The 17,831-nt window shown below is 42.0% G+C and overlaps 2 protein-coding genes across 2 annotated transcripts in view; one reads left to right on the forward strand and one right to left on the reverse strand.

Annotated features, from left to right (window-relative positions):
- Window positions 1–4,000: 4,000 nt before the first annotated feature.
- Window positions 4,001–4,806, forward strand: LOC129752678 (nuclear pore complex protein Nup205-like). The gene is made up of 2 exons (XM_055748445.1): window positions 4,001–4,324; window positions 4,384–4,806. Exons 1-2 carry the CDS (start codon window positions 4,001–4,003, stop codon window positions 4,804–4,806), a joined length of 747 nt encoding a protein of 248 aa, XP_055604420.1.
- Window positions 4,807–9,653: 4,847 nt separating this feature from the next.
- The window catches only part of LOC129755933 (mucin-2-like), a 50,993-nt gene continuing 42,815 nt past the window's right edge, over window positions 9,654–17,831 (reverse strand). The window contains exons 2-6 of the mRNA XM_055752639.1: window positions 13,525–14,938; window positions 13,261–13,450; window positions 12,797–13,203; window positions 11,321–12,736; window positions 9,654–11,269 (exon numbers count right to left, since the gene is read on the reverse strand). Coding sequence (XP_055608614.1) covers window positions 10,020–11,269; window positions 11,321–12,736; window positions 12,797–13,203; window positions 13,261–13,450; window positions 13,525–14,938 — 4,677 coding nt within the window. The 3' untranslated portion in view covers window positions 9,654–10,019. The remainder of the gene's footprint in view (window positions 11,270–11,320; window positions 12,737–12,796; window positions 13,204–13,260; window positions 13,451–13,524; window positions 14,939–17,831) is intronic.

Genomic DNA, 17,831 nt, shown 5'->3' on the forward strand with positions numbered 1-17,831 from the left:
TTGATCTCCATGTAATCTATGCGATTAATAATGCTCTCCATTCCAATTGCTAATTTGACGGCTGTCGAGACTCCGCTCATCGACCCGCGTGCAAATTGCAGATAGCTTATAGTCATGCCGATTCCCGATTTTTCCAAGATGACGTACCATGAGTGAACTATTCAACAAGGGTCCGCCATGTTGTATTTATGGAAAAATGCTGAATGCTCATTTATGTATTAGATTTCTTCGATGGTTGAACCTGGGGTTGACGGTAAGTTCCTAGAGAACGAAAATTAATAATATGTAATTATAATATTTACCACGTTTCGACTAATCCGGTTCGAAGGACCAAATGATAAGATACGTGTGAATGCGCGTACGGTCAGAAGTGAAGTGAGTATGTATTACAAAGTGTGGTGGGAAGAGTGGCAAACCAGTGATGCCAAATAATCAGATGAGTAATTGTTTTACAGTTTTAAAGTATTTATATTTGCATGGTTATTTGAACTGAACAATTTGTAACGGTTGATTTGGCAAATTTTAGCGATTTTGCCAGCTTTGCGTGCGAGTAGCTCGGATTTTAAAAACATTTAAGGACGAAAACCCCTTTTTTTGTTTGGACATTAAATTCGTCCAGTACAGTTGTTTTAAGATGTAATATTATGTTGTTAAATATGTAAAATAATGCTGTTTCAAAAATCCATTCGATTTTGACACTTGTGTTGTAATTGAACAGTGCCAGAACTTAATGGGTAAAATTATTGATATTTTAGTTAAATTACGCGTCTACTAGAACATAAATATGGTTGTTTGGTTCTGACCCGAAAATTCAATCAATCCAAACATCAGCCCGGATCGGAACGAATATCGCAACCGGACCGATAACTGTCAAACTATTAGTTGCCAGTTTGAATCTATCCCGTTTCCCTTCGAATTCTGTTGGATTTCCTGACCATTTCTCCGCTGCCATACAATGACAGATATCTAAATCGATCAGTTTAGTTTCGATTCCAATTCTGTCAGTTTTGGCGGGCCATCATTTGAAAAACGATCGGTTATTTTTCGTTGCCGGTCAAAATTTGACGCCCCCCTCAAATTAAGTGGCTGGCCTTTCAAGCTCTCCACAGTCTGCTTCATGCCTAGCGCATTCAATTTGCTGAAACAAGGTGGTGGAGAAAAAGCTGGAGGAGCTTCGGCCATAATTTCATGGGACCATTTCTTCAATTCACTGTTCCGCTACTATCATAATCTGAGACAGGAGCAAAACCACGGCAGTGAAACAGTTTACCGCTACAGAGAGTCCTCAGCAGAAACATCAACCCTCAGGAAATGGCCATCATCGACGCAGCTTACTCCCTTTTCGACACCTTCACACCATTCCCCGGACGTTAGAAATGAATCATCCAACAGGATGAAAATTCAGAAAAAAAAAATCTTCGGGCGCAAAAATCTCGAGAAGACCTTCATATATGCGCTACAGATTCTGTACCGAGCTCTCGAAACACAGGAAGATTGAATGAATGCATGGCATGAAGACCAAAGTGGACCAACGTCATCCGCTACGTTACCTACAACTTGTTCCTTCCGGAGAACGCTCTAGTTTCCATGAAAATTCTCGCTTCCATAATGCGTCAACCGAACGTAAATCCTAGGACTGCTGACTCAAAATGAGCGCACCAAAAATGAAATCCGTCAGGGTTTCGTGTTTGGAAAGCGAAGCATCAGTAACATTCTCGGAGGATGACGTTGAATGTGGTCAGGAACTACAGGAGCAGCAGCACGAAACAGGATCCGTTTGTTTGGAGCTGCAGTACAAGAAAGCCATCGTCGGCCGGCTGCAGGAGTGTTTGCCGAAGCAGAGCACCCCTTAATCTGGCAAGCCATCTGCTTGGCTTTGACCTGAGCAAAAAACTGCGACTCACCAATTCGCAGCAACCGAGGGTGCTTCCCGAGCAACTGCAGCTTATTTTGCTGCTGGATCAAACCTTGGAGGAAGGTAGGTATTTATGATTAATTTTTGTGATTTGTTGTTTTTAAGAATTTTTTTTGTAGGCCAACTCAATTCCCCAGCCCAAGAGCTACTGATCGAGCACGGCTGATCCAAAATGAGCGCACCAAAAATGAAATCCGAAAGAGTTTTGTCGAGTTTTTGGAAAGCGAAGCAGTAACATTCTCGGAGGAACTACAGGAGCAGCACCACGAAACAGGCTCCGTTTGTTTGGAGCTGCAGTGGAAGAAAGCCATCATCGACCGGCTGCAGGAGTGTTTGCCGCAAAGCACCCCCCAATCTAGCACACTATATTTTTGGGTTTGACCTGAGCAAAGAACTTTGACTCACCAATTTGCAGCAACCAGGGGTGCTTTCCGAGCAACTGCAGCTTATTTTGCTGCTGGATCAAACCTTGGAGGAAGGTAGTTATTTATGATTTATTTTTGTGATTTGTTGTTTTTAAGCATTTTTTTTGTATGTCAACTCAATTCCCCAGCCCAAGAGCTACTGATCGAGCACGGCTGACCCAAAATGAGCGCACCAAAAATTAAATCCGAAAGTTTCATGTGAGGAACGTCGCAGAGAAAGGCGTTGGCCGTTGGCTTCAAGCTTTCATTTATGGATCTCTCAGTGAGCCCGTTAACGCTTCGCGGGCTGAACAACGTGAGAATCCTTTTGCTACAGGAATCCGACCGTTACTGACAATCGAGCGTAGTGCCGAACAAATCACTAGAAAGCTCATCAATCAATTGACCACGATGAACAAATACAGTTTGAAGCAAATGATCAACAACCCAGACAGCAAATATGAAACTGCCCTGAAAACTCACGCCCGTCAGAAGCTGCGGGCCGAAGTTCGACGACAGCTTCGTAACTTTAGTCAAAACGAAAGCATTACACCGGCGAAAGCTGCAGCGGATGGGGTGCTAGAACCGGACGAATGTGTCGATTCAGATAAAAGTCCTGAAGCACTACTAGAGCAAATCGGAAAAGTTTTAGCAATAGGAGAAATTTCCGGGGAGGTTATGCTTCCCGAAACGATCGAAACAATTTCGATGCAACCGAATGCACCATATCAATGGTCCGGCAGCAATACTGGAAATGATGGTCATTATTCCTCTCATTCGAAACATCACACAAGCAATCGAAATACCGGCACCGGCAGCAGCAACAACAGTAACTGGCGCCAAAGAAATAGTTCCAGTAGCCATCGAAAAACTGTGTCTCGGATCTGACCTGGGTCAGAGTATTTGAATTATAGGGTACCGTAATCATGCGTGAACGTACCCCCACGCCGGGCATGATGACGTAGTTGTTATGAGATTCTTCATAGATTCCATAGGAAAAAAAATAAATCTACGTTTTTCGTCATTTGCATAAAAAAGTTCAGTAATTTTTGTTAAGGAACTAAAGTTAGTGTTGAAACAATTGATTTCAGTATGAAATATATTGAATAAAGGGCTTGGAATCATTCCAAAACTCGAATAAGAAAATAGTTACGAGAAAAGATGATTTATCAATTAAATATTTTAATAATAATTAGCTCGAAATTTGCGTGTTAAATGATTTATTAGGACTATTGGACGTGTCCTCTTGCAATATTTTCCATTTTTAAGCTTACAATATTCTTGGAAATAGTTTCCAGTAATTACAATTTCCACCAAAATTTAGATATTTCCGAGGCTAATTCGCATTTTATGCAGAACCACAAACCAAATTGTATTTTTTTAAGAAGCTCATAAATCTGGGAAGTCGAATTTATGCATTTGAGATCAGTGGCGTACAAGTTACTGGCAACAAAAATATGTTTTTATGGAAAAACTGTAGAATTCAATACAATGCTCGCTATTTTTCATAACAACTACGTCATCATTCTGGAAATCTGCCAACCAATATGGCGGATGAGGTAACCTGTTATTTAGAAGAACTTTGGACCTGGGTGGCTGGCTGTCTGTTTGTCTTTCTGGCGCTATCAACGAAGACGAAAAACGCAACTATGAGCCATGTAATATTATGTTCCGACGCAGTATGCAGTATGATCGGGCTGTTATCCTCAAGAACGATACCTTCTTCATCAATGTTGATGGCAAGAACTGCCAACTCTTGGGAGATCCCAACAAGCTTGCAGACTGTGCCGACATCGAGACATTGCTGTCGGTTGTTGACTATGTCAATCTAAAGAATTCATGCGTTGAACTACCCACGGCCCAGCAGCCGATGCCGAACAACCCGGGATTGCCGCGCAGTTTGGTCGCGGTGTTGTATTATGCCGGAAGGAAGTCACTTGTGGCCAGCTTGAAAGAGCTTTTCCAGGCGCGAACCGGTGTTAGCTGGTGCACAAATGCGTCACAGGTAATAATATAAAAAAAAAACGAATATAGCAAATTTAAAATGATTTTTTAAATTCACAGGAAATAACCCAGGTTATAACCTCTTACATGAATGGTTTGGTCGCCGATGGATTGCTTGACAAGATCGTCGATACCTTGGGGGAACTAATCATCACCTGTCCCCCTGGAACTGGATGTGTTGACGAAAAATCGAGCACTTGGGCCACCCAAACATCATCGGCAAGCGTTGGAGTTGTTCGAGGAAATTCGGCCGCTCAAAGTGGACTGCCACGGGGGACAATTGTAAAGGAAACTCCCCACCCGGTTTCCACATCCTACTACAAGTCAACACACCAGCCTTCACACCATTCCCCGGACGCAAAAATATCGAGGAGACCTCCCTACATGCGTTACAGATCCTGTACCGGGCTCTCAAATCACAGGATGGCGAATTTTTGGCGTTCGAAGCAGCCAATCATCTGCCCCATTGGGCAAATTTTATAAAAATCATGAACAAAATTCTAGCGCATTATAAATATTTTTTTTTAAATATTGTATACATATATTGCCAAGAAAAAATTATTAAAATTATCCATAGAAATAATGTTGTTTTATTTCCAAAAAATTGGAATCCGAACAAAAATTGACATCAGGGCAGAAAAACAACAAAAACAACAGGGCAAAGCGTTCGGATTTTTTGTCCGATTTCGATCGGAAAACTGTCAAATTTTGATCGGAAAACCATCATATTTTGGTAGGAAATCTAACCGATTTCCGTCTTGAAACGCCCCGGTTGTTTTGACAGCTTACTCGCAAAAACTTATCGTCGTCAGGAAAGTTGTTTCACCAGGGCACTGAATCCGTCCGAATTCGGTGGGATTTCTCGTAAGATTTCTAACCGATTCACGGGTTGAACCGACCGAAACCCAACCGATTTCGGTTCGTTTTTCCGATCCGGGAGATTATGCGATGCCACAAGAATGGATATGGCCAAACTAACGATACTTTAAATCCAATAGGATGGCTGTTTTAACCGTAACCGTGAATGAAGAAAATTGTTGTTTTGAAATATGAATGAATTTGAGCAGGAAAACTCTATTGTTATGTCCGTTTTCCAAATAAAATAATTTATTCTTTTACGCGTTTGGGGACAGAAATCTGGAGCTCAATTTTTGTTTCGGACTGAGAATCCGAAGTACGGCCGCTGCAACTTAGAAAAGTAATTAGTTCTATTAGGTACCTTTCCACTACTGGATGACTTAACTTTCCCAGAAAAAACTGCAAAACCTCCTTTTTCGTTTACTTTTTCTTAAACCAAATAAAGATATTGCTTGTTCGTCTTGGATATCAATGATATTTGGATATCAGTGATATTTGAGAACTAACTATTAGATTTTGTTATGTAGACTAGAAAAAATAGCCAAATCAACTATCTGTTGAATTATTTTTGCGATATGCACTTGAAAAATCTTTACAGCCAAATCGACTTCACATAAAAGCTAATTTGTACGTAGTTATCGATGTTGAGTAAGCAAAATTATGGGTTCAACAAAAAATCTATGTATACTCGTAGTTAAATAGCATGAATATGACAAAAAATGTGGCTTAATATAATAATATAGGTTCTCAATTATGCCTTTATTAAAAATTCGCATTTAACCTGATTGGTTAGTATTGAGACGAATTTTTGGTACTGTATTAAGGATCTGAGTTAGGAAACTGAAATATGAATCTTATTTCTAAATGTGGAAAATATAAGCCCTATGTATGCAATAAAAGGTCATCGATGAAAAATCTTGATAAAACGAATCTATTTCAAACGGATTCCTACTGATTTTTTGACAAGTTGTTTCAAAGCCAGTTCAAAAGCTTGAGAGAAGAAAAAACGAGTTCGACAAACGAGCAACGAAAGTTCGGTCGATCTTCAAAAAGACACCGAGGCAAGAGCTTTCTTGCTTACAACTGACTGTCGTACAAGTTTAACTTGTGTGCATTGCTGCAGACAAGTATCCAAAGAATTAAGTCGATATTTTTGTCGATACTCTGAAGCATTTGGCAGTTGAATCAAAATTATTTTGTGAACAATCTTTTTCAAGTCGTTTGTTAGTTTTAATCACTAAATATAAATTTTTACTGCATTAGCTTACCTGATTTCTACGAGAGAGCTAGCCGCTAGCAATGATCGCATGTTGATATTGATTGGTGAAGAAAATTAAGCAAGCTGATGCAAGGTTGGCGGAAAAATTTCTATGTTTTGACAAAAAAAATTTAACTTTCTGTAATTTTACCAAAAAATCATGTGACGGTTTTCAGCAATGCTTTTTCAATCAATTTTATTCAAAAGTCAGGTCGATTAGCGTCTATTTTACATTTTATTTAAGAAAAATCAATTAACCTGATTTTCTATTTAACTTAAATATCAGTTTAAACCAAAGATTTCAAGTGGTTATTTATCAGAATCGGTTGAAAATTGATGAAGTTATGGTAACTTTACCATAAAACCGTCATAATCATAAAGTCACTAATATCAACAATACTGTTAATCATACGCAAAAATCAAGTTCAGATGATCGATGACAAATTTATTAACCTTCAATATGCAAGAAAGATATTTCGAATTAAACTTTCAAACTTTTCCAAAATTTCATATTTGGAGCATAACTCAAAAACTGTCCTATTCAGATTTAAGTTAACCTTCCCATGCCGTTCGCAAAATATCCGTTTCGGGGAAATTTGAGTTATAGTTTGATTTCGTTCTCCTGGCTGTGAATGTTAACCGATTTTGATAATATTATATTCATTGTGTAGGTAATTTGTTCTTATTACTCAAAATTTTAAAATAAAGTCGATATGTATTACCAAGTTATCAGAAACTGGTTCAGAAAGTAAAAAGTCCGAAAAATCAATTTTATTTTTTCGATGCTCATAACTTTTGACAGCTTTTCTGTATTTAAGTGTTTCATTGATGTTTGAAATTGTCAAGAATCCATCTATCCGACAGTGGATAGATATGTTGGGGTCAAATGAAAGTTTTGACCGCTATCTCAGATCTTCCGGTAGAAAAAAAATCTAACTTTAAAAAACCGATATCCAATTTTTGCTTTGCTTAGCTGTATTTCATTTCCCAATAAACTGATTTTCAAAACTCAAATTTCAATTTTTTGACGTTAATTTGATCATTATTTTCATAGAACATACTTGGTCTGTCAAAATTCCAAGTTCTTCAGTATATTGGAATTATGATAAAGAGATTTTAAATGTGCGCTTCGGGTCATATTGTACTAAATAGAAAAAATATTGTCCCAAAAGTAAAATTAGATCATCCCCATATTAACTGGGATATAGTTTGGAAAAATTGTCATCAAAAATATCTATCATCTGAGGACCGAGCTAGGATTTTTGTATTCTGTAACGATATTGTACCAAATCGAGAGAAGCTTTTTGCTTATGGTGTTGGAAATTTGGTTAATGGCAATTGTCAAAGGTGCTCCATGGCTGATAATAATTATCACAGGCTTGCTGAATGCACAGAATCTAAAAAAGTGTCAGATTGGATGAAATGATCTGGAAAAGGTGTAAAATGAAAATTAATAATCTAGAAGATCTTCTCTTAAAAGAAGTGGATTCGAATAATAAGAACGAAAAGGCTGCTCTGTGGTTTTGTAGCAAAGCAATGACGCATTGCTTTAAATTTTTTCCGAATGCTTCATTGTACCAATTAAAAAGAGAAATGCGCAATTTGAGATGGGAGAATCGAGAAGTGTTTGAAAAAGAATTTGGAAATCGTTTGAATTGCTTTTAATTGTATGTGTAAAGAAAAAGGTTAGCTTAGGATGTCAGGCTGGATAATTATGTAAATTAGTTGTAAGGTTTTTTAATTAAATAAAAAAAAAAAAACGGCATGGGAAGGTTAATTTCATTTTCGGAATCAGCGTCCGATTTCACATGAAAAGTAATCTTCGGTTTACTTAGTTCAATAATGCTGTAAACTAGTGTAATTATCCAAAATTTGAATTGACATAAAAAAAATAATTTTGAAAAAACGTTCAAAATTTTAAAATTTTGTGAAATCTGTGAATATTTCTAAAATTCTGTGTTCTGTGTCACAGATTCTGTGAAGAAAATTGGTTCAAAATTATGTGAGATTAGAGATTTTTCTGTGATTTCGGCAATGTTGGGCTAATGTTCAAAACAGAAAGTACTGTAAACTGGGGGAATGTTGATCAATTTTCATCTATTCATGAATATTTTTAGAAGGGTGACTTTTTTGTAGCACTTTCTGAGGAAAGGAGTATTGCATGATCATTGAATGCAGAATAATTATACGGCATTAGTGACTACAACCAAATATTTATAATATTTATTATTTTGGTGCCATTTAGCGAAGAAGGCTTAAAACATCGATTAAATCGATTTGTTTTGTTAAGACCAAACTGCTTTTTCTTTGTTTTCTTTGCAAACATTTAGGGGCAAAAATGTTAAAAATTGGTAGATATTTCTAGCTTCAAAATAGAAGTGTAATTTTACCTTCATACAATTTCCTAGGCTCTCCCACTATGGCCTTTATTCATCAAATTTATCTATTTGATAGGGCCATTAGTCCCATGCAGACTTACTCATGGAAAATGTTCGTATTTCTAAATAAAAAAAATATCACCAAATGACAATAAAATTAAAACTTAAAAAAATATGTAAACAAAGGAAAAAAGTTGAACATTCATGAAAAAAAACCGTTTGTTTCTAAGTGCTTTTTTTCAACAGCAAGTAATTGTTTACGAGACTTCGAAAAAATTAATCGGTCTTGTACGGCAAGAAGTTTTCTCAACACACGCTCTTAGCTCATTTTTCAACACCTTTCATGCTTCCTAATCTAATCTATGCGTCTATAATTTTCATTACTTTCATTCGTTATTCTTCCTGTTAGAATGTATACTTCACCGAAATGCCATTAATCATTAAATAAAAATCATAAATCAGCGGTGATAAACTGTTAACACAATAAAAATTTTGGAAGCGATTCTTTCAGTCCTAAATTATGGAAAGTAGTGTAAATTTTGTATAGATTTCTATACAAAATTTACACTACTTTCCATAATTTAGGACTGGTGGATGAGCTTACGTGAAAGTAGAAGTTCCGCTGAAACAAATGGTGTTAAAAAACTTGAGGCTCGTTGAGCGACCTTCTTAGAATTAACCAAATGAGCTGAATTTTGGGATGAACTTTCTGGCAAACCAAGGAATGATTTCAGCCCCCTAAATTTGGATTTCGGAACATAACCCTCTTTTTGGTGCACCCAAATGTCTAAGTAAACTTATACGCAAAATTGTAAATAAAATCAACTTATTTCATTCTTAATCTTTTTTATTAAATTTTTTAGTTTACTTATCGCTAGCTAGTCTCTAAATTCAGAACAATTGCCGCTATTTAAGCGCATTGTTCCACTCTCCCCTAGAAGACCCTTGGGCTTGGGCACAGCGTTAACGAGTATTGCTGGAAGTAAAACAGAGCTCCCATTTTAATAAAAATTAACTTTACATCAATCATGGAAAGCTTCCAATTTTTTTTTTTGCTTCTTTTCAGATAACTATACACAAATGCACAAAATGACGAACGGGTTTGTCTCTTTTCGCTGGAATTCAATTGGCCTATTATGAACATTTTATGGTAGGTGAGGCAATGTAATAAATAGCTCTGGCTTGGTTTCTCCAGTTCCCCTCTAGAAGTTGAACGGTTTACTCGGACGATCGTAGTGGTAACCATTTTCGTCGAGCGTATGAGATGGCTTCACTTCACAGTTCGGTCCCTGGCCTCCGTTGGTGCAACAGTAGGGCGGAACTCCACCCGCTGGACAACTGGGAGACGGGGGTCGGGTCACCGGAGGCAGTGTTGGTCGTGGAGGTTGAGTTGGAACCAGGCAGTTGGGACCTTGACCCCCGTTGGTACAGCAGTAAGGTGGGATTCCTCCGAATGGACATTGCTGGGGAGTTGTGGGACTTGGAGGTGGTCTAGTGGGGACTATGCAGTTGGGACCCTGGCCGCCATTTGTGCAGCAGAAAGGTGGTATTCCTCCATAGGGGCATGATGCAGGAGTTGTTGGGCGTGGAGGAGGCTGTGTTGGCACAACGCAGTTGGGACCTTGTCCTCCATTGGTGCAGCAGAATGGAGGGATTCCTCCGTTGGGACATCCAGCTGGAGTAGTTGGTCCTGGAGTTGGACGCGTCGGAACAACGCAGTTAGGGCCTTGACCTCCATTAGTACAGCAATATGGTGGAATACCTCCATAAGGACATGGAGCGGGCGTTGTAGGTCTTGGAGGTGGACGCGTCGGCACAACGCAGTTAGGTCCTTGTCCACCGTTTGTGCAACAGTAAGGGGGTATTCCACCGTTTGGACATCCTGAGGGAGATGTTGGTCCTGGAGTTGGGCGGGTTGGTACTACACAGTTGGGGCCTTGACCTCCATTGGTACAGCAGAATGGAGGAATTCCTCCATTTGGACATCCAGCGGGCGTCGTTGGTCCAGGTGTTGGTCGAGTAGGCACCACACAGTTGGGACCTTGACCTCCGTTGGTGCAGCAATATGGTGGGATGCCTCCGAACGGACATGGAGCAGGAGTTGTTGGTCTCGGAGGCGGCCTTGTGGACACAACGCAATTGGGTCCTTGTCCACCATTTGTACAGCAGTAAGGAGGAACTCCACCATTGGGACATCCAGCGGGAGTGGTTGGTCCCGGAGTCGGTCGAGTTGGAACTACGCAGTTTGGTCCCTGCCCTCCGTTAGTACAGCAGTAAGGTGGTATTCCACCGAAGGGGCATGGAGCCGGCGTTGTTGGTCTCGGTGGAGGTCTTGTGGGTACGACGCAATTTGGCCCTTGACCTCCGTTAGTGCAACAGTACGGGGGTACTCCACCGCTCGGACATCCAGTAGGCGTGGTTGGTCCAGGTGTAGGTGAAGTGCAACTGGGACCTGCAAATATGTCGTCAATAATTGATCAAAATTATCTAATTGTTAACTTACCGTAACCGCCATTGGAGCAAGGTGGCAGATACTCGTTGTCAGATGTGGGACGTGATGGAATTGTTGGTCGTGTTGGCCCTGGAGTTGGACGAGTTGGAACTACACAGTTTGGACCTTGTCCTCCATTTGTGCAACAATAAGGCGGAACACCTCCAAACGGACAAGTTGCTGGCGTTGTAGGTCCTGGAGTTGGTCGTGTTGGTATCACACAATTGGGACCTTGACCTCCATTCGTGCAACAATATGGTGGGACTCCACCATATGGACAAGGTGCAGGTATTGTGGGTCCGGGAGTTGGTCGAGTGGGAACAACACAGTTTGGACCCTGACCTCCGTTTGTACAGCAGTATGGAGGAATACCTCCGAATGGACAAGGAGCAGGAGTTGTTGGCCCAGGAGTTGGCCGTGTTGGAACTATGCAGCTAGGTCCTTGACCTCCATTGGTGCAACAGTATGGAGGAACTCCACCATTGGGACATCCCGCGGGTTGAGTTGGTCGAGGTGGTGGAAGAGTAGGTCTTGTGGGAACAACACAGTTTGGACCTTGTCCGCCATTAGTACAACAGTAAGGTGGAACCCCGCCGTAAGGACAGGGAGCAGGTGTTGTTGGTCCTGGAGTTGGACGGGTAGGAACTACACAATTTGGACCCTGACCTCCATTCGTGCAACAGTATGGTGGAATACCGCCGAACGGACAAGGTGCAGGAGTTGTTGGTCCAGGAGTTGGCCGTGTGGGAACTACACAGTTTGGACCCTGACCTCCGTTTGTACAACAGTATGGAGGAACTCCACCATTGGGACATCCCGCGGGTTGAGTTGGTCGAGGTGGTGGAAGAGTAGGTCTTGTGGGAACAACACAGTTTGGACCTTGTCCACCATTAGTACAACAATACGGTGGGACTCCTCCATATGGACAAGGTGCTGGAGTCGTTGGTCTTGGTGGTGGTAGAGTAGGTCTTGTAGGGACTACGCAATTCGGTCCTTGCCCTCCGTTTGTACAGCAGTATGGGGGAACTCCACCGTTCGGACATCCTGAGGGAGTTGTTGGTCCTGGAGTTGGTCTTGTAGGAACTACGCAGTTAGGGCCTGATCCTCCATTAGTACAGCAGTATGGAGGGACACCTCCATACGGGCAAGGTGCTGGAGTTGTTGGTCCTGGCGTTGGCCTCGTGGGAACTACACAATTCGGTCCTTGACCACCGTTTGTGCAACAGTAAGGAGGAACACCGCCGTATGGACAGGTAGGAGTAGTAGGGCGTGGTGGCAGTGTTGGTTTGATTGAGACAACACATTCTGGTCCTTGTCCACCATTTGTGCAGCAATATGGAGGAACTCCTCCATTAACACAGCCTGATGGAGTCGTTGGAGGTCTTGTTGGGGGACGTGTTGGTCCTGGTTGAGTTGTGCAAGTTGGGCCTGAAATTGTTTGAATGCATTAAATTGACAGGGTTTCAAATTTCGATATTCCTTCCTTACCAACTCCACCGTTAGGGCAGGGAGGCAGATATTCGTTGTTTTGAGTTGGTTTTGTTGGCGGTCGAGTGGGTACAACGCAGTTGGGTCCAGATCCACCATTGGTACAACAGTACGGTGGGACTCCACCATTAGGACAACCCGAGGGTTGTGTGGGAGGTCGAGTAGGTGGTCGAGTAGGAGTGACACAATCCGGTCCCTGACCCCCATTGGTGCAACAGTACGGTGGTTCACCTCCGTTCTGACAGAACGACGGTGTACCGCTTGGTCTTTCGGTAGGTCTTGTTGGGGCAGGAGTAGGTCTCGTCGGAACAACACAATTGGGACCCTGTCCTCCGTTGGTACAGCAGTAAGGAGGAACTCCGCCATATGGACAACCTGTTGGGCTAGTGGGTGGCCTCGTTGGGGGTCTGAATTCGGTAAACTATTAGTAGGAAGAAATTTTACTAAGAAAACGGATAACTAACCTGGTTGGTGGCGGCGTTATAGGAAGAACGCAATCCGGTCCTTGGCCACCATTCGTGCACGGTGGAAGATATTCGTTGTCGCCAGTAGTAGGACGAGGTGGTGGCGGTCGGGTTGGTGGGGGAACTGGTGGCACCGGTACGTAGCAATTGGGTCCGGATCCTCCATTTGTGCAGCAATACGGCGGCACACCTAAGGAAGAAAATTCAAAAAAAAAATAGTAATAAAATTATTCCTGTATAAGCAATTTTTTCAAGATAGTCTACCTCCGTTAGGGCAAGGTCTGGGCGTCGTGGGAGTCGGTGGTCGTGGTGTTGGTCGTGTTGGCACCACACAGTTGGGGCCTTGACCTCCATTTGTGCAACAGTACGGTGGAACGCCTCCGAAAGGACAGGGCGCAGGAGTAGTTGGTCCGGGTGTTGGTCGTGTTGCCACAACGCAGTTGGGGCCTTGACCTCCATTTGTACAGCAGTATGGAGGAATACCACCGAAAGGACAAGGCTTAGGTGTTGTTGGACCAGGAGTAGGACGTGTTGGAACCACGCAATTAGGGCCTTGACCTCCATTTGTGCAACAGTACGGTGGAACGCCTCCGAATGGACATGGAGCCGGAGTAGTAGGACCAGGAGTTGGGCGGGTTGGTACAACACAATTCGGTCCCTGACCTCCGTTGGTACAACAGTATGGTGGAATTCCTCCGAATGGGCATGGCGCTGGGGTTGTTGGTCCAGGAGTTGGTCTAGTTGGAACTACACAATTGGGGCCTTGACCGCCATTTGTACAGCAATATGGTGGAATTCCGCCGTATGGGCATGTAGGAGTGGTTGGACCTGGGGTTGGACGTGTTGGAACCACACAGTTGGGTCCTTGACCACCGTTTGTGCAACAGTATGGGGGGATTCCACCGAATGGGCATGGGGCAGGAGTTGTTGGTCCTGGAGTTGGTCGTGTTGGAACTACGCAATTGGGACCCTGACCTCCGTTAGTACAGCAATATGGAGGGATTCCACCGTTTGGACATCCTACTGGAATAGTTGGTCCTGGAGTTGGACGTGTTGGAACTACACAGTTTGGACCTTGGCCTCCATTTGTACAACAATACGGAGGAACACCGCCATATGGACATGTGGCAGGCGTTGTTGGTCCGGGAGTAGGGCGTGTTGGGACTATGCAGTTAGGACCCTGACCTCCGTTAGTGCAGCAGTACGGAGGAATGCCTCCGAACGGACAAGGAGCTGGAGTAGTGGGTCCTGGAGTCGGTCGTGTTGGAACAACGCAGTTGGGACCTTGACCCCCATTGGTACAGCAGTACGGAGGAACTCCACCATTAGGACATCCGGGTGGTGGAGTTGGTCGAGTTGGTACTACACAATTGGGACCTTGACCTCCGTTCGTACAACAATACGGTGGGACTCCACCATATGGACAAGGCGCAGGTGTTGTAGGTCCCGGAGTCGGTCGAGTTGGAACAACACAGTTGGGCCCCTGGCCTCCATTGGTACAGCAGTACGGAGGAATGCCTCCGAATGGACAAGGTCTCGGTGTGCTGGGCTGAACTGGCTTTTCCGGCGACGGGAAAGGAATGTTTGGTTTGGGATAGTCATACCCATCCGGACCTATCCGCGTTGTTATTTCCGCATAGCCGGAGGTTGCTAGCGCTAGAACTAGCACTAGCAGCCGCTGGAATAGAAGAAAACAAAATTTTATGATGACAAACCTCTGAGTAGAAAAAAAAATACAAAAAAAACATTTTTTTAAACTATTGGCAGAGTCAATCGATTCTTTTTGCAGTTCAATAGTAACTCAAAGGAACCGAACAAACTTTATAAATTTACGTTATAATTTTTGTTGCCAAAACCTAGGAAAAGCTCTAGAATTACTTTTGACATTAGGGCTTTTATTATTATTAGTTTACGTTATGGAACATTGAATGTCTAAATTCGTACAATTCCGTAGATTGCGACCAAACAATTGAAGACACTCGTCCGTGACTCTTATTCCATTAATCAAAAAAGTACACGAAACTGCCGACTTTATTGACTATCGAACTTATGACTTATTCACTTCATCTGCAAACGCGATTATTGTAAAGCAGTTCACATCTTATTACTTAACTTTTGTTGTTTAGCCTAGCTGGACTCCTTATTTGGACTGCAAACTTCACAGCAAGTGGTGGTAATAAGATTGATGCCTATTGTCGTTTGTCTAATTTGCTTTCAATGGAAAACTATCGAAAATGACATCACTATATAGTTAGTATGTAAATTACCGACTGTCATCCTGTTAAATGATAGACCCATCATCCGTTCGCGCCTTCCTAATGGCCACTGCTGGCAGGGTGCAATACATCCGATTGGCGATGCAACACACCCCACACCCAATCTGGTTTGTTAAATTCAGTGAATCGACAACAAACGATGACGATATGTATTAGACAAATTTGAATCATCTACCTGCTACCCCCCATAACGTCATTCAGGCGCTCCGCAAATCGGAGTCTACGTTTGAACTTGGAACTTGGCGACCTTGACAGTGGTCTTCGTCCAAGATCGTGCTCCTCGTCTCAAACTCATCCACTCCTTTCACGAGGGGAGGATGGACATGATGAAATGCGCGAAATTGCCTTATCTAAATGCTAATTTGACGACTGACCCATGGCTGCCTCAACAGGTGGCTGGGGACTACTGTTATGTTCGATTCATCTCTATGGGACATAAAATTTATTGGCAAATATTTAGTTTTAATTAAGTTGTGAAATTTGATAGAGGACATTAACTAATTTGACAAGGCAAAATTGGTCAATTTGGTGAAATGGGTATTTGTCGACATTCTTCTGTATGTATGTATGTTGGTTATCCACCATGGGTGCACGGATTCACCGCAGTTTCTGCCTAAGTATGTGCTCACATGCATTCTTTAGATTATTAAGTTCGACAAATCTCCAATGCACCGCGTTCATCATACCCGGACCTCATGGCTTCGTGTGAACTGTTATGGAGTGAGTGTATTGTGTTGATGTATGTTTATTTTGGAAGAACGAGTCAATCAGGTGGGCTAGTTTACTTACAGGTATTCCGGCATCCGTGTATATACCTGGCCAGCTGGCAACTGATTGAACATTCTTATTATATAGTCAGTTATATGAGGAAACACATCTTACCTGTCGGCAACTCATGGGATTCGAACCCAAAAGTTTTCTTGCCGATACCGGGAATCGAACCCAGTACGCCTGGCATACCAAAACCAGACTCGCGCCAGCCTATCCACTAGACCACATCGGCGCTCTGGGTATTTGTCGACATTCTTCTACTCGAAAATATATTTTTATCGACAATTTCAATTTTTTTTTTCATATTTGCAGTTTAAAATTTAGCATGCAGGGTAAAAGTTGAAGGCTAAAAACCTGATATTAATGAACATTAATCAGCGACAACAACATGTTTTGAAATTAAAACAAATCAGTTCCACCAAGGTGGTAAACACAAAAAATTACACAAAATACAAGTATTTGATTTCGACTTTTTCAACCCTAAGTCCGCGAAATATCGGCAAGTTTTAGCAAAAGCGAGGAGTTTTCCAATGACAATCAAAAAGAAAAACATTCGAATTGTTATTCATTTATCGAGACTTATCAGCAGATTTGAAGCCTTTTTAAGGCATCCATAAACGTTCATTTTTATTCTAAAACTTGCTCAAAATATTCGTTGTTGATTGATTGTGTTTATCATGGATGACAAAACTCCTCAGATCGGCTTGCCCAGTGAGAGTGCAATTTTTTTCGTCTGCTCACCCCAAGTTTACATCAAAAACCATGTGTAAAATTTGTTAACCACTTTGGTTATATTAATGACTTATGCAAATTTACATTAAAGTCAATGATCATCATGTCCGTTGTTTAATTTTTAATATGTTTCTAATGAGAATAAATAAGAACGTATCCGTACATAAAGGGTGATACGGTCAAAATTTGGTCAAGGGAAAACGCGTGTAAATCGGTGAAATCGTTTATTTAAAAAATCAAATTAAGTTTCTTTTGCCAGTACAATTAGTATAAAATTCAGGAAAAATATTCAGTTGGGCTTCCGCTTTTACAAATCCGAATTGCTGGGCCTTACGCTTAACCCCTGCCATCAGATTTTGTACAGCCACCTTATCCACCTTCTTCGCCACAGAAAGCCAGTTCGCCTTGAACTGCTGCTCGTCCTTAACAGTTTTTTTGGTCTTCTTTAGGTTCCACTTGACAATAGCCCAGTATTTCTGAATTGGGCGGAGCTCTGGCGTGTTGGGAGGGTTCTTTTCCTTGGGAACCACCTGCACGTTGTTGGCGGCGTACCACTCCATGGCCTTTTTACCGAAATGGCAAGATGCCAAATCCGGCCAAAACAGTACGGAAGAACCGTGTTTCTTCAGGAAAGGCAGCAGATATTCAAACACTCTTTCACGTAAATTTCTTGGTTGACAGTCCTGGCCTGGCAGCTATGAAAATGCTGCTTTTCATGCCGCAGGTACAGATGGCTTGCCAAACAGATATTTCTTCGGGAACTTTGACAGTTTCATGTGCTTCAAAATATCT

Source organism: Uranotaenia lowii, chromosome 3, assembly GCF_029784155.1.
Source record: "Uranotaenia lowii strain MFRU-FL chromosome 3, ASM2978415v1, whole genome shotgun sequence".
Taxonomy (NCBI): domain Eukaryota; kingdom Metazoa; phylum Arthropoda; class Insecta; order Diptera; family Culicidae; genus Uranotaenia; species Uranotaenia lowii.

Coding starts and splice junctions, on each gene's coding strand:
- LOC129752678 (XM_055748445.1), top strand. CDS start 4,001: ATGCAGTATGATCGGGCTGTTATCCTCAAGAACGATACCTTCTTCATC. Junction 4,325..4,383: donor GGTGCACAAATGCGTCACAG/GTAATAATATAA, acceptor TTAAATTCACAG/GAAATAACCCAGGTTATAAC.